This window comes from Haliotis rubra, unplaced genomic scaffold (genome assembly GCF_003918875.1).
Source record: "Haliotis rubra isolate DU_JTF1 unplaced genomic scaffold, ASM391887v1 Scf408, whole genome shotgun sequence".
NCBI classification, from domain to species: Eukaryota; Metazoa; Mollusca; class Gastropoda; order Lepetellida; family Haliotidae; genus Haliotis; species Haliotis rubra.
In genome coordinates, this window is record NW_025767089.1 from 174,972 (window position 1) to 201,743 (window position 26,772).

General features: G+C 38.7%; 1 protein-coding gene across 1 annotated transcript in view; it reads right to left on the minus strand.

Moving 5' to 3' along the window:
• The window catches only part of LOC124287901 (Y+L amino acid transporter 2-like), a 54,342-nt gene extending 27,773 nt beyond the window's left edge, over positions 1 to 26,569 (minus strand). The window contains exons 1-2 of the mRNA XM_046724388.1: positions 25,908 to 26,569; positions 9,559 to 9,684 (exon numbers count right to left, since the gene is read on the minus strand). Coding sequence (XP_046580344.1) covers positions 9,559 to 9,684; positions 25,908 to 26,385 — 604 coding nt within the window. The 5' untranslated portion in view covers positions 26,386 to 26,569. The remainder of the gene's footprint in view (positions 1 to 9,558; positions 9,685 to 25,907) is intronic.
• Positions 26,570 to 26,772: the final 203 nt, after the last annotated feature.

The following is a 26,772-nucleotide window of genomic DNA, read 5'->3' on the forward strand; positions in this document are numbered from 1 at the left end:
AATATATACTTCATAGCCATATATACTATAAAGCAATATATACTCTATAGCAATATATACTTTATAGCAATATATACTGTAATATATACTTCATAGCTATATATACTCTATAGCAATATATAAATACTTATAGCAATATATACTCTATAGCAATACATACTTCATAGCAATATATACTTTATAGCAATATAGCAATATATACTTTATAGCAATATATACTCTACAGCAATATATACTTTATAGCAATATATACTCTATAGCAATATATACTTCATAGCCATATATACTATAAAGCAATATATACTCTATAGCAATATATACTTTATAGCAATATATACTGTAATATATACTTCATAGCTATATATACTCTATAGCAATATATAAATACTTATAGCAATATATACTCTATAGCAATACATACTTCATAGCAATATATACTCTATAGCAATATATACTTTATAGCAATATATACTTTATAGCAATATATACTACACAAAAGGGTTCAAGAACACCAGATTCCTTCATACCACGTCATGCTATGAAAGAATCAAATGTTCTTAACTTCTTTTGAATAGTATATCTGTCTTAGTATGTTGTCAGTGTTGCAAACATCAATATATTTATCCATGCTATAGATATGTATCTGGGATATATTTCGACTTGTCTAGAGGCCAATATTTGAGTCAAGTCTGCAACAAATAATAGTACAATTTTCAAATATATATTTCCCATTTCTTCATGATTTATAAACACAGAACTTTATCCACATTTCAGTGTGTCAGCCTATCATTTAATATGTGACTCATTGCATGACAGATAAAATACAGCAACATAAAAGAATTCAATGTTCCTTAACTTCTTTGAGCAGTATATTTATATTAGTATGTTTAGAGGGGTACAGATATTGATCAAACCATTCAACTGATACTGCTGTGATAGTACACTGATATCTCAGGAATATTGCTGAAAGGGGCATAAAAACCAACTCGATCACTCCAACTGATACGTTCATAGTCTGATATTGTAATAACAACAAGACAAATAATACACATCTCTAGTACAATATGCATTTATTAGTCTGGTAAATCAACTTTAAAGTACTGAAGACCATTCAGGGCTTGATTTATGCATTTGGAACTTGCACTGGTGCAATATGTGTATGTGCAAAATGCAATGTCATAGTTTTACCAACTTACACCCACTAGGTTGGGTATCGCCTAAATTTTCGTGTTGTGATATAGTGTGATATGTGTTGGCGTATTGCAACATGTATTGCAATATGTTGTGAAGGTGTAACACATGGTTTAAGGTAATGAAACAATACCACTGGCCACTGGCAGGACTCAGATGTGTTTGTACAATAGATCAGTTGAAAATGTTTCCAAATTGAAGACTTCGCTTTGGAACTTGAGAAAACGCGTCTGCAGCGGCATCCGCCATTTTGGTTTGTTTATCCCTACAACGAGGGCCGTTCCAATCTATGTTTTTTATTTATATGGTTTAAAAGTCATGCAAATGCAATTATATGACCAATATAAATTCTCAAAATTATCAATGTATAATAATATGAAGGAAATACAAATGTTATTTGTATTTTTTACTACATCATGAAAATTACCAATCACGGTCATGGATATTGCCGATCGTATCGGGTGAACCGGTTCGCGAAAAGTGTACCGCCAGGGGTGGAAATAACTTTAAAATTGATAGTGTACTCCGGTATAGTGGCACATGTAAAGTCACTTGCCCTGATATTTTTTCCAGTATACCGACCGTTTTCTTGCTGATTTTTAAAATAAACAACATAATTAACATTGGAAAGTCAACTGGACACCGGTACAGTATGATATACAAATTTGCTTGCCCGACAGAAAAAAACACTGGACTCGGACGTCGGGCAATGGGTTATTTCCACCCCTGACCGCAATATATCGTATTGTGTAGTTTGAATTGCAACATACCGGTTAATAATATTATCACCCACCTCTAGCACCCACTGCGTGTTAACATTTTTCTGTTCAAAGAACACAGACTGATGAGGAAGTGGCTTGGAGCAGTGACTGATGACTACACAGACAGTAATTTGAATGACTTTTACTGTTCATGTCATGAAATTTAATGAAGTAGAAAAATGATCTATCAGACCCAGAATAATTTTATCATAATGGTGATCTAAATCATCAATACCCAAACTCAAGCATTATGTATATTTTGTTATTGAGCAGCAGGTGCAACCTGTTATCTGGTGCAACAAGGTTATTACCTAAGGTTGCACTGAGTGTAAGTAGCTTTTATTTCCTTAAATTGATATCCGTGAACATCTGGATTAGAATTGGTCTTCTTCAAACCATGCTTGTCATAAAAGGCGACTAACGTGATAGGTGGTCAGGCTTGCTAACTTGGTTGACACATGTCATGCGTATCCAATTCTGTAGATCGATGCTCATGATGTTGATCACTAGATTGTCTAGTTCAGACTCGATTATTTACAGACCGCTGCCATATAGCTGCAGTATTGCTGAGTGTTTAACAACAAACCAACCAACCTTAAATTGAGCTCTGCCATTTGTTTGAACATTTTAGTTAGAACCTTGCAAAATTGTTGACACAAAACACTTGACCATCAGACAGCTATTGGTAGGGATTCCAAACTATATCAATGGTAGGCAACTCATTTTCAGTGAAGAAGCTGAATCTTGATTCTAAAAAAAAAGTACCTTGAAGTGACATTGTAACAGCAGTGATCACAAACAAGCTGTCAAGACTAAATATATCACATGGAAGTTATAGCTGAAACGCATAACGTTACATTTCACAAAGACGCCATGCAAGGAATTCTGCGTGTAGCTAATGTTACTTGTGGGTGGTGATTCAGCATCGTATCAGGTTATAAGTTTATATCATCTCTCAGAATGTGCCCCAGTAAGTTTTGAAAATGACGTCATGAGTTTATGCTGAAGGGATTACTGTTCCATTTGTTCAGTTTAATGGGGAATCCTGCAATCAGTTCGCTGTTTATATTTCGAATGGCTTCCCAAAAATACAAAAACGATGACCTGGGGATCAGACAACAAAAACATAAGATGACAGATTACCACAGTACAGAGACTTGTTTCTGCTGCATTTCGCTGTTACAATAGAGGCCTACAAACAGCATGGTATCAAGTAACACAACACATCTCAGCCTTATGGAAATGCTTGGCTGGGTCATGTGAAATTGACTCTACATTCAGGTCACTGAAGCTGAACAAAAACAAAGTGTGCACAAAAAATATAAAAGGCCCTGTTCCATAAGGCAAAACTGTCCCAAACCATCCCAAAACTGTCCCAAACCATCCCAAAACTGTCCCAAACCATCCCAAAACTGTCCCTTTAGAAACACACCGAAACACACCACACCACACCACACCACAAACCTAGGAAAACTGCCTCAAACTGCACTTACAAAACTGTTCTTGGGGAGACTGACCCACACCCTCATACCACCACCAACACGCCATGCACCACACCCATACCATATAGTGCCCCACGCCACGCCACGTCATGCCATGCACACATACGCCACGCCACGCTAGGCCACCACAACCCACACCACACCATACACCTATATAGTGCCCCAAAACCCTCTTAGGTAAACTGTTCAGTGGTAAACTGCCCCACACTGCACACCTACCGACCTGGCAAAACTGCCCCAAACTGTACTTAGGTAAACTGTTCTAAAGGATACTGACCCACACCAAACCAACTAGGAAAACTGTCCTTCACAACTTCTAGCTATAGGAAAACTGTCCTTCACAACTTTTAGGAAAACTGTCCTTCACAACTTCTAGGAAATTCTAGGAAAACTGTCCTTCACAACTTCTAGGAAATTCTAGGAAAAAAGTCTGTCCTTCTAAGCAAACTGTTCCCTTGAAAATTAGATTTTATCTTTGATAAGCAATAAAAATGACAGATTAACACATACTTGTTTTACTGCATTTAGCTCTTACAACAGAGGCATACGAACAACACAGTATCAAGAACACACCTCAGCCTTAAGAAAATACTGGACAAGGGTCATCTAAAACTGGCACAGCAAAGCAATAAGCATCAAGTCATTCAACTAAAAAACAATGAAGTTTGCACTCCAAAATACAAAAGTACTTTGGCAAGTTGATCAAAAACTTTGTACAAGGCCAAGCACAAGTTTGTAAGGCGATGGCTCTGGATATATCAGAACAATCTTAACGGAGCCCAAATTTTGATACTGAAAAAAGCATTCTCTAAAATCACTGGTGATGTATGCAATTTTCCTCTCAAATATTTACATAGAATAGTAGACATGATATGGCAAAGATGGAAACAAGGTTTTGATATGGGTGGGTGTAAACTCTTGAGCTGGGAACACTATGGGAACTAGACAAACTGACCTAAAAATGACTAAAACCTTGTAATTCATTCCCATCCTGTTCCATTCAAAGCACTCAAATGAACTCAGCAAGGTAAACATTTCATCAAAACCTGATCAATAATGCATTCAGTATACCTTCACACCAGCCATGTACCCAAGACATGCTAGTGATGTAACTTCAGATATTGGGTGGCTATTTTGTCTCTTTATCTAGCATATCAATAAAACATTAAAAAGCCATCTACAGGACGAACTAAAGCTTGTGTGGTGAACCAATCCCATGTTTAACTTCAACATCACAACTAATCTCTTCAATGTATGACCTGTGAATGACCTGCGTCGAACACAAAGACCCCATATTGAGCATTCAATGCCTACAAATCTTATCATTCAATAAGCAACAGCTACATAGACCTGACACTGCTATACCAGCACTACTTGTTCCATGAAGACTGTACCACCAGCTTGTATATAGAAGTCGTCAGTTATCCTCGATTCAGGTGACTAGAAGAAGCATGGAACTGTTTAAGCACGATTCTGGTCTGGATATGGGGTTCAAATCTTTATGAATCCTTAAAGGTCTCACAGTCAGTAAACTGCATTATTTTCCCTTCTGCCCAGCCCTTTATGCAATGCTAAAGCCCTAAATGAAGCAAGTCTAGATTTCTTGGTTCTGAAACTTCCAGCTCACTGGGCAACTTTTCAGTTTAAAAGGAATTGTTTGTTACCAACATTATATACATTCAGAGACTTAAGTATTAGTCTAGGTCAAGGGGTAAGAAGGCAGCTGCTCTACAGGCCAGTTGCCCCATGCCACGCCTTGGAAACTGTTCCTAGGAAAACTGGAACATTCCCACCCTACCTAGAAACACTGCCCTAATCCCCATTGAGGAAAACTGTTTCTTGGTAAACTGCCCTCAACCCCACTGAGGAAAACTGGTTGTTGGTAATCTGCCCTCACCCCACCAAGGAAAACTGTTTCTAGGTAATCTGCCCTAACCCCATTGAGGAAAACTGTTTCTTGGTAAACTGCCCTCAACCCCACTGAGGGAAACTGTTTCTAGGTAATGTGCCCTAAACCCCATTGAGGAAAACTGTTTCTTGGTAAACTGCCCTCAGCCCCACTGAGGAAAACTGTTTCTTGATAAACTGCCCTCAACACCACTGAGGAAACGTGTTTCTTGGTAAACTGCCCTAAACCCACTGAGGAAAACTGTTTCTTGGTAAACTGCCCTAATCCCCACTGAGGAAATGTGTTTCTTGGTAAACTGCCCTAAACCCCACTGAGGAAAACTGTTTCTTGGTAAACTGCCCTACTCCCCACTGAGGAAAAGTGTTTCTTGGTAAACTGCCCTAATCCCCACTGAGGAAATGTGTTTCTTGGTAAACTGCCCTAAACCCCACTGAGGAAAACTGTTTCTTGGTAAACTGCCCTAATCCCCACTGAGGAAAACTGTTTCTTGGTAAACTGCCCTAATCCCCACTGAGGAAAACTGTTCCCTTGGAAACTCCTGAACGAATTGTAACATTCCAAAATTCCCTGAAGAAACTTTGAATTTGGAATTAACAATTTTAAAGAGTAAAACACCACTTCTATTTTTCTAAATTCATAATTACTAAGACCTGATACCCTTGAATCAGCTAAAGTGACCATAATTTGTGGAAATGCTGCCTTGCAGGGTCCCTTATCATCCAACATCACGTTAATCATTGGATTATCAGGTCCAGGCTCAATTATTTACAGAGTCATCATATATCTTCAAGATTAAACAAAGTTTCAAAAAGACACACTACATGTGGACTAACCATACAAAATGTCTAAAAAAATACCAAAACTGCTGAATATTTTGTTTGCATTTATCTGCAAAAGGTGTCTGCGAAACAGCTTCAAACCAACAGAAGTGACAACTGTATTCATGTAACAGATTTACAAATTCAACCCACCAGCCACTTATAGAACACCTGTGAAAAGACAGATTTCTCTCAGCTCATTCGTTGAAAACAGATCATTTAAAAAATTATAATAAAATGTTATTCAGAGCTTTAATGGAATGACTGACTTCATTACTAAACTTATTACCAGGGATTGATTACCAAGGATTGATTACAAGGATTGATCAATCCTCTGCCTGACTGACTTGACAAACTTGGTGAGTGAAGAATGCAATCAGAGCTGGTAAACAAAGCAATCTCAGCACTAAGACTATCATGCCATACTGTATCACAGACTTATGGTACCTGTAGTGCTAAGACGATAATAGCTTCTACAACAAAGACATTTTCATCTTTTGAACGGGGTGGTGGGGAAGCCTAGTGGTTAAAGTGTTCTCTCAAGATCCTAGTTTGATTCCCCACATGGGTACAATGTGTGAAGCATATTTCTGGTGTCCCCTGCTGTGATATTGCTGGAATATTGCTAAAAGTAGGTAAAACTAAACTCACTCACTCATCTTTTGAGGACATTTTCATCTTTTGAGTGAGTTCATCACAGCTTTGAACAATATTTCAGTAATATCACAGCTTGACCATTGCCAAAAGAGTTATGTGCTCAGTTCTCACACATCATCAACCTTGATTAAAGTATGGAAGAATAACAATACATGGATGAACCACTTCTTTATTACAGTGAAAGCGACATTTTGGTGTAAGTTCTACCACTATTATCATCACCTGCTTGATAAACCACCTCTGTGGTGTAGTGGTTAGAGCGTCCGCCCGGAGAGCGGAAGGTCGCGGGTTCGATCCCCGACCGCGTCATACCAAAAGACGTTAAAATATGGTACCTGTTGGTCCCTGTCTGGCGCTCAGCATTAATGGGTACAACAAGGACTGGTCGGCTCGGAGTCAGTATAATGTGTCTGAGTGGGGTACTTATGCTTCACTGCGGCATGGTATCTCAGTGGGCTAGCACTATAAAACTAGCTTTAGTCTGGGCTAGTACAAGCAGCCGCACATACACACGCATGCACGTCGTCATATGAGCGAAATAATCTCAGGCACGACGTTAAAACCCAATTTCATCTCACCTCACCTGCTTGATAAGAGTGTATAAAAAGTAACGAAGAAGTTGTTCATGCATGTAATGTTATACTTCTTTTGTACTTCAACTTCTAAATGCCTCTTAAACAAATTTCACTGATGTAACCTGCACTGTTATGGTCTGACAGACCAACATATATAATCATGATGTACAACTGATCCTACAACCCCTAAGGGACACAACTCTGACACAACTGAGCTGACAAAGCCCCCATTCACACAAACTTTCAATCCTTATTGCTGTTTGAAACACTTCAGACAGAGGGCAAACATTATGGTTGCCAGACTTAGAAATTCAGAGATTTTTTTTAGCTTGTACTGTTTAAAAAAGATATGAATATCTAGTTTGTTCACATTTCAGTCAGTTTTTATTCAGTTACAATTTGTAGCAGCATAGAAGCATTGAGAACATGTTCAGAATGGCACTCCTCAAAATGCTATGTCAATGAAGACTTCCACCATTGGATTTTACTTGTCAGCACAACTAAACAGGCTAGTCGACCAGCAGAGATTTCAAAGGCTGGAGTGCATGTCGTAAATGACTATAAAGGAAACATCCCCCATTGTAGCAGGTGTTTCATTGTGAACAAACTGACTCCAACTCCTGTTCCCCTCAACACAATAAACACCACAATGAATTACTTCAATAATTTCACTACACCAAACAAATTACATAACATCTGTAGGAGTTTTTGACACATCAACAAAATTCAGCCATTACAAGGCCACTAACCAGCATGTTACTTCTGGCAGACTAGAAAGATTAAATTCAGGTTTGACATGTAAAGAATAATTGTCTTCAGAATAGGGATGCCACGATACATCGATACTTTTTCTAAGACGATACAATTATCGATACATTCAAAACTGTATCGATATTTAGTTTTGAAAGTATCACTTTAAATATGAAATATTAATGTTCAAAATGTAACTAAATTTACGCAATAATGCCATGAAAATAGGCATCGTGATATGTATCAAATCGTGACATGGGTATCGTGATACGTATCGATTCATGAAGCTTATGTATCGTGACATCCCTACTTCAGAATGATAGGATTGATTAGTTGTATATCCAGAGAAAGGTTTCTTAATGTAAAATAACAACATTTTGGGGAAGTCACATCGAAATCCTTCTAAAATTTGAACAGGATAGTCCAATGTAGGTATTCTGGATTAGAATTGGCTTGGTTGATTGTGAGTTGGAGTACGTCAAATATTGCTTAATGTGGTGTTGTACAACAGACTAATGACAACCTGGAATGACCACATACTGATAAAAACTAACAGCTTTAGGGACTCTTCATAATTTATGGCTAGTGGGGGTGGTGATGTGAACGGGGGTTCACCCATTTTGTTCTGTGGAGGTGGGGGTTTTCATCAATTTTGTACACATGTACTAGGGGCGGCAGCAATTTTGTAGGTAAAAATGTTTAAAAATTATGCTTAAAAGTGTGTGTGTGAGTGTGTGTGTGTGTGTGTGTGTCAATCACATTGTACATGCTATTCCATAAAAATCACCACCACCACCCCTTGTCATAAATTATGAATGGTCCCTTAGTCCTTAGTCTTTACAAGGCTTTGATTTGATATAAAAATCTGTCAATGTTTCATCACACAGAATTGTCACAACATGATATGGTATCCTTGAAGACATTCTTATAGGTGCACACCTGGTGCTACTAAAAAATTATATTCAAAAAGTAAAAAAATATGCACATAAAATTAAGCCACCTACTGGCAAACAAGGGTAAGTTGAGCACCGACCTGACAATTGACCCGTCATGTATGAGTGCCGCCCACTGGCCCTTGCCATTGTGAGTTAAGGGGCCCCAGGTTGTCTGCGATCAAGTGTAGTGCTACACCGACCACGTGAGAGTCTTATGAGCCTACATCTGCTCTACCTTTCACAAACCAAATGGGTTTGCTCATTGCCGTGCACCACCTGCTTCTCGTAAAAGCGTTCTCTGCACCAGCCCAACTTATCCTTGTTTGCCAGTACCCTATTTTTAAAAAACATGTAATAGGAAACGGACATATATTGGCCTTACTGGGCAGTTTAGCAAAGATTACCATAAGTATATGTTTCTGTCAAAACCACAAGGTGTAAATGAATTCTAATGACGTACCCATGCCAAGCTTGACCATACCAGTGATGATGACGATGACGAGGGCTAGCACCTTCGTGGCTGTGAAGATGTCCTGTGTTCGGGTGGCCCATTTCACATTCGTACAGTTGATAAACGTAAGAAGAGCTGGAAATAAAACAGATATTGGTAACTCAGTAGTATATGAGAAATCATCAAAATATAAATACATTGAGGTTCAGATTATATGAAATTTCAGAAATATGGTTACACAGGTATAATTTATTTTCCAAAATGTGTTATGCTACAGAATTATTCGACCAACATTTCTGTTGCTATGGAGTTAGTTAGTGACAAAGCTTCAGGTTGCAAAATACAGTTTGGGTGGGATTCAACTCTTTGCCCATTGAAGTGTTTACCCGTGAAGATCCAGGTTAGAATTAGTCTTCAGTAACCCATGCTTGTCATAAGAGGCGACTAACGGGATTGGTTGGTCAGGCTCGCTGACTTGGTTGACACATGTCATTGTATCCCAATTGTGTAGATTGATGCTCATGCTGTTAGTCACTGGATTGTCTGATCCAGACTCAATCATTTACAGACTGCCGCCATATAGCTGGAATACTGCTGAGTACGGCGTTAAACAAACCAACCAACCAACCTTGAAGTGTTTGATGGATATATTTTTGTGTTCTCTGTTTGTCATGACCTTGATCAATTTTGCCTCTTTATATTAATAGATATGAGAAGGTTCTTGTCACAAAATACTGACTATTTACGAGACATGGATTTATTGTAATGGCAGGAATCACAAAAGATGCCAATGACATTACATAATTTACAAAATGAGAAGAATTATGTGGAACAAATCTCATCTCAGTATAAGAACTATACTTAAACTGGACTATAAAAAATCAAATCTGGCAAAGAGAGACCACGCACTATAAGCAAAAGCAGGGATAGAAATACTTTTTTTTCTAAGTGTGCCTTAGGGCACCAGACAAATATTTTAGGTGTGCCTTTCAGAAATTGAGTATGCCCACATGTTTTTAGAATAAATGACAATGATGATGATCATTTGAAATTTTTTGTTAAATAAAGAAATGGGTTTATGAGCATTCAAATATGTATGGTATTATTTAATTTGGAAAAAAATAATTGTTTTGGGGATCAAATGACTAAATGTGAGTTATGTCTCTGAAAAATCAGGCATGTCAAAAGGGCACCGAGAACATTTTTTTAGCGGTGCCATTTCAATAATTACCGGGCCAAGGCACACTACTATATGGGGTATTTCGAACCCTGAAAAGGAACTCTTTGCCTTGTGAGGGCAGAAGACAATGGTCTAGTCACCCCTCCTGATTTCAAACTAGATAAGAGATGATTCAGTATTTTGGCCATGTGGCCCAGAGTACAATTCCGTGAACAAAACATAGTCGCAGTCACGTGACTGATTAAACATTTGTCAAATTAACAACTCCTGGAAATCCTGATTGAATCCTGCAGCCAAACTGTATTTTGCTACATGTAGCATTGTTACTGGTTTGGGAACTCCAAATAAAGAGGGCGGTGGGGTAGCCTAGTGGTTAAAGCGTTGGCTCGTCGCGCCGAAGATCCGGGTTCGAATCCCCACATGGGTACAATGTGTTAAGCCCATTTCTGGTGTCCCCCTCCGTGATGTTGCTGGAATATTGCTAAGAGCGGCGTAAAACCAAACTCAGTCAGTCAGTCCAAACAAAGACTGGTTGTTTGGTTGGTTTGTTGTTTGATGTCTCACTCAGCAATATTCCAGCTATATGGTGGTTGTCTGTAAATAATCGAGTCTGGACCAGACAATCCAGTGATCAACAGCATGAGCATAAATCTACATAAATGGGATCCACTGAGGTGTCAACAAAGTCAGCAAGCCTGACGACAAGCATGAGTTGCTGAAGATCAATTCTAACCCGGATCTCCACGGGTCCCGAACCAAGATCTAATCCACGGGTCCCGAACCAAGATCTAATGGTACAAAATGCATGTGAAACATGAACATGCAGGGTCTTTCAATTGCAGCACTTGAGTATGTTGAACACTTTGATAATTTGTTCATAAGGAAGATTCAAATCTATTGAAATGGCCTTTAATGGTCTTTCAAATTGCACAAAAAATTGAAATCATTAAATAAATAATAAACAAAATTACGATTAATTCACATGTTGATGGTACATTTCTGTAGGCATACGAGGGTGGACAACTAATATACATTGACATGACTGAGGACAGACTTCAAATTCACATTCTCAATTTTGAAATTTATCTCAAAGTGCTCAAAAAATTATAAATTCCGTACAAGTTCTGAACAAAAAGTCACATTCTGCTACATTTCTACACCAAAGGGAAAGCTCTGCCAACATTCCAATCCCACACTTTTATGAAATACAATCACTGGACTGTCTGGTCCATTCTTGATTATAACCAGCTTGCCGTACCCATGTGGGGAATAGAACCCAGGTCTCCGGCATGACGAGACAAAGCTTTAACCACTAGGCTACCCCACTGCCTCGAAACACTATCAATACAAATGCATGACATTGTTTGGAAACACAGACTAACAGGAATTAATCAAACTGATAATGAATGTCGCCATATTTGAATTTGGAGGTCAATCAATTCCTGTTTCAGGTCTGCATCCTGTGTATGCCATGCAGTTTAGACAACCAGTCTATTTAAACAACTTTGGTCGTGAAAAGTCTTTTGAGCGATGACCATGTGCAGTAGGGTCTTTTTTACACTTTGTTTGAAACATGCCTTTTATCACCCAGCAGATAATGGGTACCCAGTGGGATGTCATACTGAACACTTTGTTTGAAACATGCCTTTTATCACCCAGCAGATAATGGGTACCCAGTGGGATGTCATACTGAACACTTTGTATGAAACATGCCTTTTATCACCCAGCAGATAATGGGTACCCAGTGGGATGTCATACTGAACACTTTGTATGAAACATGCCTTTTATCACCCAGCAGATAATGGGTACCCAGTGGGATTTGATATTGAACACTTGGTATGAAACATGCCTCTTATCACCCAGCAGATAATGGGTGCCCAGTTGGATGTCATACTGAACACTTTGTATGAAACATGCCTATTGTCAACCAGCAGATAAAGGTTACCCAGTAGGATTTGATATTGAACACTTTGTATGAAACATGCCTTTTATCACCCAGCAGATAATGGGTACCCAGTGGGATGTCATACTGAACACTTTGTATGAAACATGCCTTTTATCACCCAGCAGATAATGGGTACCCAGTCGGATGTCATACTGAACACTTTGTATGAAACATGCCTTTTATCACCCAGCAGATAATGGGTACCCAGTGGGATGTCATATTGAACACTTTGTATGAAACATGCCTTTTATCACCCAGCAGATAATGGTTTGAAAACATGCCTACCCAGTAGGATGTGTAGGATGTCATACTGAACACTTTGTTTGAAACATGCCTTTTATCACCCAGCAGATAATGGGTACCCAGTAGGATGTCATACTGAACACTTTGTATGAAACATGCCTTTTATCACCCAGCAGATAATGGGTACCCAGTAGGATGTCATACTGAACACTTTGTTTGAAACATGCCTTTTATCACCCAGCAGATAATGGGTACCCAGTAGGATGTCATACTGAACACTTTGTTTGAAATAATGGGTACCCAGTGCCTTTATCACCCACCCAGCAGCAGATAATGGGTACCCAGTAGGATGTCATACTGAACACTTTGTATGAAACATGCCTTTATCACCCAGCAGATAATGGGTACCCAGTGGATGTCATACTGAACACTTTGTATGAAACATGCCTTTTATCACCCAGCAGATAATGGGTACCCAGTGGGATGTCATACTGAACACTTTGTATGAAACATGCCTTTATCACCCAGCAGATAATGGGTACCCAGTGGATGTCATACTGAACACTTTGTTTGAAACATGCCTTTATCACCCAGCAGATAATGGGTACCCAGTGGATGTCATACTGAACACTTTGTTTGAAACATGCCTTTATCACCCAGCAGATAATGGGTACCCAGTGGATGTCATACTGAACACTTTGTTTGAAACATGCCTTTGCAGATAATGGGTACCCAGTGGGATGTCATACTGAACACTTTGTATCACCCTTTATCACCCAGCAGATAATGGGGTACCCAGTGGATGTCATACTGAACACTTTGTTTGAAACATGCCTTTATCACCCAGCAGATAATGGGTACCCAGTGGGATGTCATAATTGAACACTTTGTATGAAACATGCCTTTTATCACCCAGCAGATAATGGGTACCCAGTAGGATGTCATACTGAACACTTTGTATGAAACATGCCTTTATCACCCAGCAGATAATGGGTACCCAGTAGGATGTGATATTGAACACTTTGTATGAAACATGCCTCTTATCACCCAGCAGATAATGGGTACCCAGTAGGATGTGATATTGAACACTTTGTATGAAACATGCCTTTTATCACCCAGCAGATAATGGGTACCCAGTGGGATGTGATATTGAACACTTTGTATGAAACATGCCTTTATCACCCAGCAGATAATGAGTACCCAGTGGGATGTGATATTGAACACTTTGTATGAAACATGCCTCGTATCACCCAGCAGATAAAGGTTACCCAGTAGGATTTGATATTGAACACTTTGTATGAAACATGCCTCTTATCACCCAGCAGATAATGGTTACCCAGTAGGATGTGATATTGAACACTTTGTATGAAACATGCCTCTTATCACCCAGCAGATAATGGGTACCCAGTGGGATGTGATATTGAACACTTTGTATGAAACATGCCTATTGTCAACTTATCACCCATATTGAACAGATGAAACATGCCTCTTATCACCCAGCAGATAATGGGTGCCCAGTTGGATGTGATATTGAACACTTTGTATGAAACATGCCTCTTATCACCCAGCAGATAATGGGTGCCCAGTTGGATGTCATATTGAACATTTGGTATGAAACATGCCTCTTATCACCCAGCAGATAAAGGTTACCCAGTAGGATTTGATATTGAACACTTTGTATGAAACATGCATCTTATCACCCAGCAGATAATGGGTACCCAGTAGGATGTGATATTGAACACTTTGTATGAAACATGCCTCTTATCACCCAGCAGATAATGAGTACCCAGTAGGATTTGATATTGAACACTTGGTATGAAACATGCCATTTATCACCCAGCAGATAATGGGTACCCAGTTGGATGTCATACTGAACACTTTGTATGAAACATGCCTATTGTCAACCAGCAGATAAAGGTTACCCAGTAGGATTTGATATTGAACACTATTTATCACCCAGCAGATAATGGTATGACTTGGTAAAACATGCCTCTTATCACCCAGCAGATAAAGGTTACCCAGTAGGATTTGATATTGAACACTTTGTATGAAACATGCCTTTTATCACCCAGCAGATAATGAGTACCCAGTGGGATGTGATATTGAACACTTTGTATGAAACATGCCTCTTATCACCCAGCAGATAATGGGTGCCCAGTTGGATGTCATACTGAACACTTTGTATGAAACATGCCTATTATCAACCAGCAGATAAAGGTTACCCAGTAGGATTTGATATTGAACACTTTGTATGAAACATGCCTCTTATCACCCAGCAGATAAAGGTTACCAAGTAGGATTTGATATTGAACACTTTGTATGAAACATGCCTTTTATCACCCAGCAGATAATGAGTACCCAGTGGGATGTGATATTGAACACTTTGTATGAAACATGCCTCTTATCACCCAGCAGATAATGGGTGCCCAGTTGGATGTCATACTGAACACTTTGTATGAAACATGCCTCTATTGTCACAGATAAAGGTTACCCAGTAGGATTTGATACATGCCTTGGTATTGCCTCTTATCACCCAGCAGATAAAGGTTACCCAGTAGGATTTGATATTGAACACTTTGTATGAAACATGCCTTTTATCACCCAGCAGATAATGAGTACCCAGTGGGATGTGATATTGAACACTTTGTATGAAACATGCCTCTAATCATCCAAGCAGTTAATGGGTACCCAGTAGGATTTGATATTGACATGACCGTTAACCTTCTAGAGCCTCACAAGCAGCTTGGTTGTTTTTTCAGTAGCGTGCAAATTGATCTACTGACCTAGGTGTTAACAATGTACCCAATTGGACATACATTGCATTTGGAGTAAATGCTTTGCAAAGGGACCATTAAACCATTTGAAGCCTGCCTTGGCATACTCAAATTTACCCACCAATGGCGCCGTATTTCAACTTACAGGTCATACAACTCCTGCCACTGAGCACTGCAGATGGAGCAGACGGCAAATTGACAGTCATAACTACCTGGATTTGATGGATGATGAAAACAAAGCGATGACATTTTGTTGATGGGATACTTCTAGAGATTCCATGAATCTAAGTAAATTACCATAGAAGCCAAAGATATCGAAGAGGTCCCATGAACACACTCACACATCAGTTTCCCACCATGAAAGCCCCACGCTCAGGTCAGATGCTGAAGATAATCACAAGTAATTGGGCCGACTTGTCAAACAAGGGAAAATTACCCCCACATGGGTTTATAGTTGTGAACAGTAGTATAGGAAACTATCTATCTCCAGGGGACTTGCGATGGGAACAAAAAGTGATACACCTCATGCAAGACTAGTGACAGACACTTGTTCTACAGTTCAAAATCCAAAATCACTCATTTCATCAGGGGTGGAAATAACTTTAAAATTGCTAGTGTACTCCGGTACAGTGGCACATGTGAAATCACTTGCCCTGATAATTTTTCCACTATACCGGCCGTTTTCTTGTTGATTTTTTAAATAAACAACATAATTAACATTGGAAAGTCAACTGGATGCCGGTACAGTGTGATATACGAATTTGCTTGCCCGACAGAAAAAAACACTGGACTCGGACGTCGGGCAATGGGTAATTTCCACCCCTGTTCATTTGGCACACATTAAAAAAATCGCAGATTAAACATAATCTGATAATAGATATTACTACTGACAGCGTAGTTACTTTGTTCTTCCTCTGTTATGTACTCACGAACCATTTTATAAAACACTTGGTCCAGTTATCAACTCTCTGGATATATTTAAGTCGAATTTGAAGACAAATTGTACACAAATAATTTATTTTTGTTAGTGACGGTTATTGCTCACAATATGCAGATGGATAATCGGAACAGTAATCAATCAATAATCAACTGTAATCACAAACCACAACACAAAACCCATGTGGGCAATACCGGGACATCATCATGACACTGTGAAACAAAACAGGAACTGACTAATACCACGATCAAGACGATTGAGGACACTTCCTGTTGACACGCACGAGAGTATGTTGTTTACATTGTAGTTTTACGAGTCAGGAAACTGCATTAGTTGTTTATGTCTTGATTTAACAAACATAACAATAAGAAGCGTACCTTCAAAAGTATACTACCCAAAAAAAGAAACGCAAAACAAGATTTTGGTTCAATTGTTTAGGAACATTTAATATGTTAATGAATAATGTTACGAAGGAGGAAATGTGCAGCATGGAGAACACAGAAGACGAGGTCATTACAACAGGGTTGAAATGTCGCATTCAAAGGTCAAGGTCATCAACGTGGTCAGTATCGCGTATGCCAACCATTGGCATCAAGAACAGCCTGGAATTTCCTTCCCATGGACCCAAAAAGGGTCTGAATGACACGTTGGGGAATGTTGGCCCACTCCTCCTGAAGTGCTTGAGCCAATCGTTTTAGTGTCTGCAGCTGTTGTTGACGTTGACGTACACGTCAGTCATCCCATACGTGCTCTATAGTATTCAAATCCGGCGATTTTGATGGCCAAGGCAGAACCTGGACGTTGTTTGCCTGAAGGTAAGCTCGTGTGTCGAGCTGCATGTGGCCGGGCGTTGTCATGCTGGGAAATGACATTGGCGTTCCGGGTAATGGGTAGAACGTGAGGTCTCAGGATCTCGTCTGTGTACCTCCAAGCCGTGAGATTGCCCTGCACACGGACAGGATCTGTTTTTCCAGTGTGTGAGATGGCTTCCTATACCATAACACTTTCACCGCTGAATCTGTCAACTTCCTGAATACAGCATGGCGCAAAACGTTGTCCCTGACGTCTGTAAACTCAAGTTCTTCCATCTGAACGATAGAGTAGGAAACGGGATTCGTCACTGAACCACACTCGTCTCCAACGCAGTTGCGGCCATACTGTGTTGCTGACACCATTGACGACGTCGTTGACGGTGCTGTGCTGTCAAAATGACCCCACGAACAGGACGTCGAGCCCAAAGTCCTGCTTCTCGCAATCTGTTCCTCACTGTCTGTGCCGATATCCTACGCAGGCCCGGTATGTTGGATGCTGTAGAGGACACGGTTGTGGTTCAACTGTGATGACGTAACCTGATGTACCGGTCCTGCCCCCTGGTGGTCACTCTTGGTCTGCTGGATCTGGGTCGATCACATGTGGTTCCTTGGTGCTGATATCGGTTCCACAGTCTAGTTATGGTGCTTGGCGCCACGGTTAACACTCTGGCTACTGCTGAAAATGATTCACCAGCTTCCAAACGACCGACAGCATTGTTCCTCTCTGCTTCGCTGAGTCGGGGCATCTTTCCGGATCTTTCTCTAACTTCAGTAGCAAGTGACAATCAAACAAAAACCCAGCCTTTTTATTGCTAATGCATGCATGTTTCACGTGCTGTACATTGGTGCGTTAGGGAGACATGGTAAGCAAGTCTCCTTTTCGTTTTGTTAAATTATGAATGTTCATCTGTTTGAAAAAAACTGAACGAAATTTCAAACTCATTGCCAAAGGCATTATTGATTGACAACAGTAAGTATCCTTCATGAATCAAAGATTTTGGATTTTGATCAAGAATATACGTTATTTTTGCATTTTTATTCATTTTGCGTTTCTTTTTTGGGCCAGTTTATAATTTTATGCTTCATTTTTTAAAGAATATTGAATTTGTTTCCCAAACCCAACGATAATCAATGATGCAAGCGAGATCAATGGATTGATCAATTATTCTATAACTATATACTTTTTTATATATGAATTAATTGCAAGTGACTTTTCATTGACTACCTTGGATTCTTTCTGTCAACAAAAAAGAATTAAGACACACCCACTAAAGAATTACTTGTCCTGGTAATTGGCGAAGGTTTGTGATGCCTCATTGCTACAAACGATGTCACCAAATTCATACTGGCGTTGGATATTTTTGGTTAATGATTACATAAGCAGTTTGTGACATTATTACCGTTCATGTACCACTTCACAAGAACTGACCTAATATGTATTTTTAAAAATTCTTAAAAACACAAATGGCACTAGTTTTATAAGAGCCTGAAACAAACATACCCATGAAATCCCATGTCTAGAATATATAATAAGTCTAGATTACCAGATTCTGTAAATGAAGAAAGTTTCTGTCTTCTTTTCAATATATTTTATGATCGTAATTTAGTAACTGGGGCCAGTAACCATTTCTTCTGTAACAGTTGTTCATTTCAGAGACTAGTTTTTAGTCTAGTTTTATGCCAGGTTGTATATGACACATGATTCCTGTGTATTTGACGCAACAATTTGGTAAACAACTCTCAAAATATTATCATATGAGTCAAGCTTGACGCAAGTTTTATGGGTGGCCCTCACAATTCAGTTCAATAAAATCGATTTGATAAGCAAAAAATGATATTGTTCAATGATAGTTTGACTTTAACACAGCTGTCAGATTGTTCCAGAGAACTCAGAGGAGACAGTAATCCTGGCTGTTTGAACTGAACAATGCTGTAGTCTCTTTGGTGGTGTGACATGGACAGTTACATACTGAGAATGATTAACATCAAGAAATATTAAAATTTTCATGACTCCCAAATACTGAAAATGACTCCCAAAGATAAATATTGTGAGTCACCATGACTCCCATTTTTAAAAGTCTATGTAAAACCCTGTTTATGGATAGACTGATATCTGTGGAAAGTCTATAATGAAATAATGGCTGAAAGTCTTTGTTAGGCTCCAGAGACAAAACAAGATGGAGAGAAGAAAGTACTGACAGCATCAATTCATTCATCCCATGTCCACTCCATGGCTATAACAGCCATGATATCTACATATACCGTTCAGAGTCAAATAAAATAATCACCAAGCCAGTAATGCTCAGTAGTGATACCATTACAAATGTTTCATCAATGTTTAATTACTTTACGTATCTCATCAAGACCGCAATACTAAAACAGTAGATTTCTATGAATATAGTTCAGTACCTTTCAGTATAAATAATTTCTGCCCTTCTGTTTCTGAATATCGTCATGCATTGTTGCTGAAGTCAACGACAAGGTTCTCCTCAAGTCCAAGTCCAATACTATCGTCCATCAGACTTACTTTTGGCACCCTGTTTTCAGCGATTTAATTCACCAGAGTATGCTTATACATACGAAAATTAGATAGATACTATTTGTATCCATTGACAAGAAAAATCAGTTTTAGAATTTATCATCCCAAATTAAAAATATTTCCTTGATTGTTATCATTGCAATTTCACAAGAGGGACAGCATTCTCATCATGGAGTTTAAAGCAGGTGATGTCTGTCAGCATGGACAGAATGTGTGTTATACACGCTACCTGCATGCACGACCTGGTCCTCGTACTTTACTCAGTGTCAGTGCAGGTAAGAGTGTGGGGGTTGTTCTCAAATATGTTGTCAAAGGATGCTCCAGACATCATACAAAACTGTGTCCATTTAAATACACTATGAAAGTGTGTCATTGTGAAAGTGGCCACATGTCAAATGGGATTACACTTCCTCAGTAAAGTCAGGCACCTAATCACCAACACACAAAGTTAGCCCTCAGCTACTGCGGCTTCCACATTTGGATACATTTGTTTCAAAAGATACTCTAAACAGGACAACCCCTTGTTATCACTGAATTGTTACACTAAAACAACAATATATACAACCCACATATTAAGAAGATTGTTTCAAATTGTCTGTCTCACCATCCCTGAACCATATTATTTTCCCCTTCCACCTTGCCGAAACAGTCCATGGCCCTAAATGAAGGATGTTCAATCAATTCTCCACTGCTTCTGAAATCTTTTATCTGACCAGGGTATCTTTTGCAATAATATTTCATGATTAAATTTAATATTTTCAGGGACTTAGTGTCTGAAATGGAAGGACCAATTTTGTCCCCAATCCTCTATTACAACAAAATGATCCTACACAAGACAGCTTTGTCTTAACCCAGTTCATACAGTACATCAAAAAATACCAGAACACATAAACTGATGCCAGGAATGAGGGAGAAATATTTATGTCAGGTATGAGAGAGAGGAGAGAATCAACACTCTGGCACTTCATGAGTCAGGACTATTTACTGCAATAAATTTGAGCTATGATGCACTATATCAGAAAGGATGTACATAAACCTAATTATCATGGTAATTTGACACTTCAATAAACATATTTTAACTGCTCAATTGACATCGACCATATAATTTATTGCAAACAAAAGACTGGACATTCCATATATCATGCTTAGAAATTCATAATTATTATCACTTGCCTCTAGGCCTAAAAAAAATGTTGTGGTTCCGATTAACAGACCAACCCTTGAATTCTGGTGCCGACCCTAGTTTTTTTAAGAGGTATGAGTAAAATAAGCTTTCAGATACCATTGTTTGTTCCTGTTTCGCCAACGGCCATCGGTCATTCTGATAGAAAAAGTTGACATGATTGTCGCAAGCTTCACTGAATAAACAATTACATATTGAAAAATGTGTTATTAGTTCGTACTATACTTATAAAATAAAAATGTAAAAAAAAAATTCCTCCCTACCTACCCTAAATTTTAAAGAGGTGTAATCGGAACCACATTTTTTTTGTATTTTGCCCTACAAAGGTGGATCATTAACTTCCTGATGGTTTGGTTTCAACATGTTGAACTAATTGTTTGCTTAGAAGTATACCCATTTTGTATTTTTTTTGTTGGCAGTGGAAATGTTTTTAAGGATTTTTTCAATTTCAGTTCTTAATAAAACATAATAACAATTAATTTTCCTAAAATCAAATTATTTAAAAAATCATGTACAATAGACTGTAACTGAATAACTCTGAAACAAATATGAATATGTGTTCACTGAATCACATTTCAAAATAAGAAGTTACCTATTCAAAACAAAATCTGTCTCAAAAGACTCAGCATTAAAAACAATATGAATGCGTGAAGAATTCATAAATTTGATAAATACCTATGAATTCATGAAACGTTTTGTGTTACTAATGAAAATTAACATATTGTTGAATGCTGCTCAGTATTCAGTTTGCTAGAAATAGTTTAGGAAAAAACTTTCTTCTTAAAATACCCTCACCTCCCATCAACATACCACATACAAATATATCAGATGCTCTCTTAATGGCAGAATTTTTTTCTGGTCAAGAAATCACTTTAAACACTGATGATCCTTTTACAATTGATTATTCTGTTAATATTTTTTTAGCTTTTATATTTTACCATTAAAATGTTGAAATATATTGGGACAAACAACATAAACAACAACGAAAACAATTCGAACATAAATCAAGTCAATTTGTGTGCACAACATGCCAGACATCAATCCCGGATGGGACTCAATCCAAAAAAAGTACTAGAATCTCTACTTTACTAAGAAAGTGTAATCCCAAATATGACATATGTTATAACATTAATAGCCAAAACAACATACAGTCTCCTGTAAAGACGGGAATATATTCTGAACTGCGGCAGGAAAACAATAAATGGAGGAACTACTACTTTATTACAGTGGGAGTGACAGTGGGTGGAGTTTCTAACACCGTTATAAAGTAAGTGAAACCTCACTCCCACTGTAATAAAGAAGTCATTCATTCATGTATTGTTGTCTTCCCTTAGTGCTCCCAACTTCTAAATGCCTCAAAGAAGTCATTCTGATCTGAGCCAAGATCACAGCTTGAAGGATTACCTCCCACATTGTATTACACCTCCGCAACTGCACTGTACAAGGTGACAGCTGGGGATAATGACCAGCAAATGACTCTAGCAGATGCTGCATTTTAATTTATAAAGATAAAAAAAGAAATAAAAAATCTCATATTTAATGATAAATATCTTAAACTTCAAATCCGCACATCAAGATTTTTAAATAATCTTATCTATACTATTTATTTATTTAATTTTATTTAGTATTTTTATTTATGTTATCACTAGCATGTATGTGTATCATGCTCTGTGGTTCCAAAGTTCACTATAGGGAATCATCATCATCATCATCATCGGGGATATTTTTTAAAGCACACTTCCAAGAATGGAACAAATCAAGCGTACAGCATGACATGGGAATGTTGAGAAAGGGAAGGGGACATGGGAATTTTGCACCAAGGGTCAAGACCACGGTTTAACGTGACACAGAAATGTGCAGCCAGCTGAGCACCTTTAGAATACAGCACCACAACTTCTCGTGAGGACGATCTCTGCCGTAGGTCACATGCCATTAAGACAAGCAACCAGTTTGTGAGAACCCGTCGGACGCGAACCCACGACCTTCGGATTGTTAGCTCGACAGCTAACCGACTGAGCTACGTCCACACTGTTGCGCAATGTGCAAATTTATCGAGTCATTCCTGTGACGTCACGGGAATGAACGGAAAGAGTCGAATAGGTCACGGACAATTACGAATGCTACGGGTAGACTTGGTGTCGCGTGATTTTATTCTTCGGACAATTGCCGAATGGATCCGATGCCATTTGGCACACTCGTCCCCATTCCGTAATCTACAAATTAACGCGTGGCGTGGAATGAGCCGATATGCCTCAAACTGAAAAGGGTTGTTGACGCCAGGCGTCAGGCGTAGATTTCACGCGGTGCATGCATGAATGACGCTTTTTATATAAATCGGTGATTTTGTGACAGAAAAGTGATGTAGGGAACACTGTAAGGATAATGTGGATCGCACTAAGGAACGAGGGAGACATGAGCATGTGCAGTGACGGCACGAGGGTGAGTTAGCCTTCGAATCATTACTGAACAAAATTTATGTTGCGTGTGAAATAGGCTTGAGTGCAAATTCCAGGCCAATTTCCATTAGCCCAAAATTTCTACATTAACCCATTTCATAATGTACTTTCGACGTTTTTGGTTTCCCGTTTTTGTGTGAAAAAAAAGTATTAAAATGCAAAAAAGAAAAACAACAAATGGTACTCACGTATTACACCTGACATGTACCTGCTATATTGGATTAGGTCCCTAACCCTAACCCCTAAACCCTAAACCCTGAGCCCTAACCCTAACCCCTTGAAATAATCCTAATAAATAGAATGCATTGACCGAACCACCGGACATGTACCTACTATATTGCATTAGGGCCCTAACCCTAGCCCTAACCCTAACCCCAATCCCTTGAATTAATCCTAATAAATAGAATGCACTGACCGAACCGGCACAAACACGACCCTAACCCTAACCCTAACCCCAATCCCTTGAATTAATCCTAATAAATAGAATGCACTGACCGAACCGGCACAAACACGACTGACGTGTCTAGTGTAATGCATTATTACCGCTTCGAAAAATAAAATACTAATAAAACACTTTTCTATGTAATGGTGCAAATTACTGAATGACAAAAATATATATGTAAATTTAAAAAATTACAAAATACAAAATACACAAAACATAACACCTCAGCAGCCCGCAATACAAATAAATATATGAGCGTATTAGTGAAAAAGAAAAATATTTCAAACTGGTGCTTGCAAAATATTAGCATCCGCGGTATACAACTACTGGAAACTCTCAACATCGTTGGGCTTATGCAATGACATAGCTCGTAGAAATGAAACACCAGTGAGCGGAGCTTAAACGCACTCGCTGAGCCAGACAACCGTGTTGCCATGCAGGCGTCATAGGGCATTGTATCGAGAACGTGCTTTCGAACAAAATCACATTACATTACGTAAAAGGGTATTATGACGTATTTTTAAAGTTTGTGGTGCTGTATTCTAAAGGTAGGCCAATATAGAATGGCCCTAGACCAGAAAAGATAGTGCACCCAAAGGGGCGCACAATTATCACATTCATCGTACCAAATTTGTGACAAGAAATATAAAGGTCCAGAAATTAAATATATCTAATCTCGGAGTACTGTATGCTGCACCATTTCTTCAGGACCCACATATTTCCTGTAAGAACCTTTGAACTTACAAAATTGGAAGGGATGGCTTTCGATACAGATCACAGAGATTGATTATCATTAACTGAACATTGATTGATTATTGATAAATATCGGTTAAGTAACTGAGCAAATATGCCAAAAAGAAACTAACATATTCCACATGACTGCTGAGTGTCGCAAGTTTATACATGGATTCATAACAACAGTATCCTGAACATAATTTAGAAGCAGTCCACGAATAAAACCTAAACTGTATATTGTGTGAGTACATTAAAACTACATTACATCACTATAGTTTATGTGCAAAATCATTGATGACACAATTTTCAAATCAATCATCATTAATAATATTTTGTATTAAAAATTGTCTGATCACATGACTATAAACCTCACTTTTTAAATCAATATTTTTAATGAAATCAGTCCTCAACGTTCTCAAGTAAAATTACATTAATGGAACACAGAATATTACGATGACTGAAGAAACATAAAAAATACCTTACATCAAGAAAAGGTCTGTTTGACTTTCCTGAATTATATCGTTACGTCCCACAGACTGCTGAATCCTTCCATATGTTACAGCTGCTGCATCTAGATTACAGTCTAGATCTATATTCACATAAATACAATATTTACCATTGTATATTTGTATTCAATATCTATGTAATAACGTATTCCATATTATGAAGTCCTACATACGAGAACAAAACAAATCTGCCAGCTGCCATTCCTTCCTGTCTGGGGTATATTCCCAGAAACAAAAACAAAACGTCAGCGAAAACCAATTAAATAGATGCACATCTATTTCTTTAAACATCCAGGATCACATAGTCATTTTCTCTAGGGGTTCGTAAAGATCAACCACCCGTTGAACCTCGTTTTTATGCGCTCGGCTTTTTATAACGCGCAAATTGTGTGCCATAAAGCTCCATACAGCGCAGATATTGAAAACATCAAAGGAAATCAGGCAGCGCTCAATCGAATGTTGTGTGCAGTTTTACCCACGTGGGCAAGGAAACACGATGATGCAATGATGATGAAACGAAAAACAGGACGTCTAACAGTGACGATCTTGTACAACACGTATTGGTTAAACATAAAGAGTTTGTCAATATAAAAATAATATACTTACTGATACATAGAGCAGCCAGTAGACTGACCGCTGTGTCCGGCGGTCCGCAATCTGGAAAAGCTGGTTGAAGGATGTAGTTTGCAAAAGTCATTGCCGTAATGGCATTGCCGGTTGGAATGATAATAACTATGGCAACCCATAGATAAAGAAATGCCGGCATGTCACCGAATGCCTCAAAGATATAAGAATAATCAGCTCCAGACTTCAAAATGCTTGTTCCAAGTTCGGCATAACAAATGGCACCGATCAGGCAAATAACACCACACAGTCCCCAAATGATGAGTGAACTGCCGAGAGATCCTGCTTCCAGTAACACCCCCTTTGGAGACACGAATATCCCACTGCCGATGATAATTCCAACAATAATAGCCACTCCATTAAAAAGTCCCAGTTGTTTTTTAAGTTGAACGCCTTGGTTGGTACCATTCTCAACTTCGACTTTAGGTTCCTCGTCTATGACTTCGTATTCGTCACCCATGTTGATGGTACTACAGAAGTGGCGATCGTTCACTGCTATCTCACGTTACCGGTTTCGCTGATAAACAGACGCACGTTGGTTACTGTTATGACAATGAAGCCGTGCCGACTGTGACCACCCCGCTCTGTCCCCCAGTCATATAGCCCCTCTCTGTTCCATTCACATCTGTTGTCTGACGCGGGAATGCCAGCATGCTTCCGGTTGTTTTGATCGTATACCAAATCACGTGACCACGGCTGAGGGCGTCCCTCTTTTCAGCGCGCGACATTTGACATTTGTTAATCCTCAAAAATCTTCCGAAACATAGTATTTTTCGTCATATTCATGCGCGTGGTCGTACCAGTAACAAATAATTTCTGTGCTTAATCATTACTCGACACACAACAA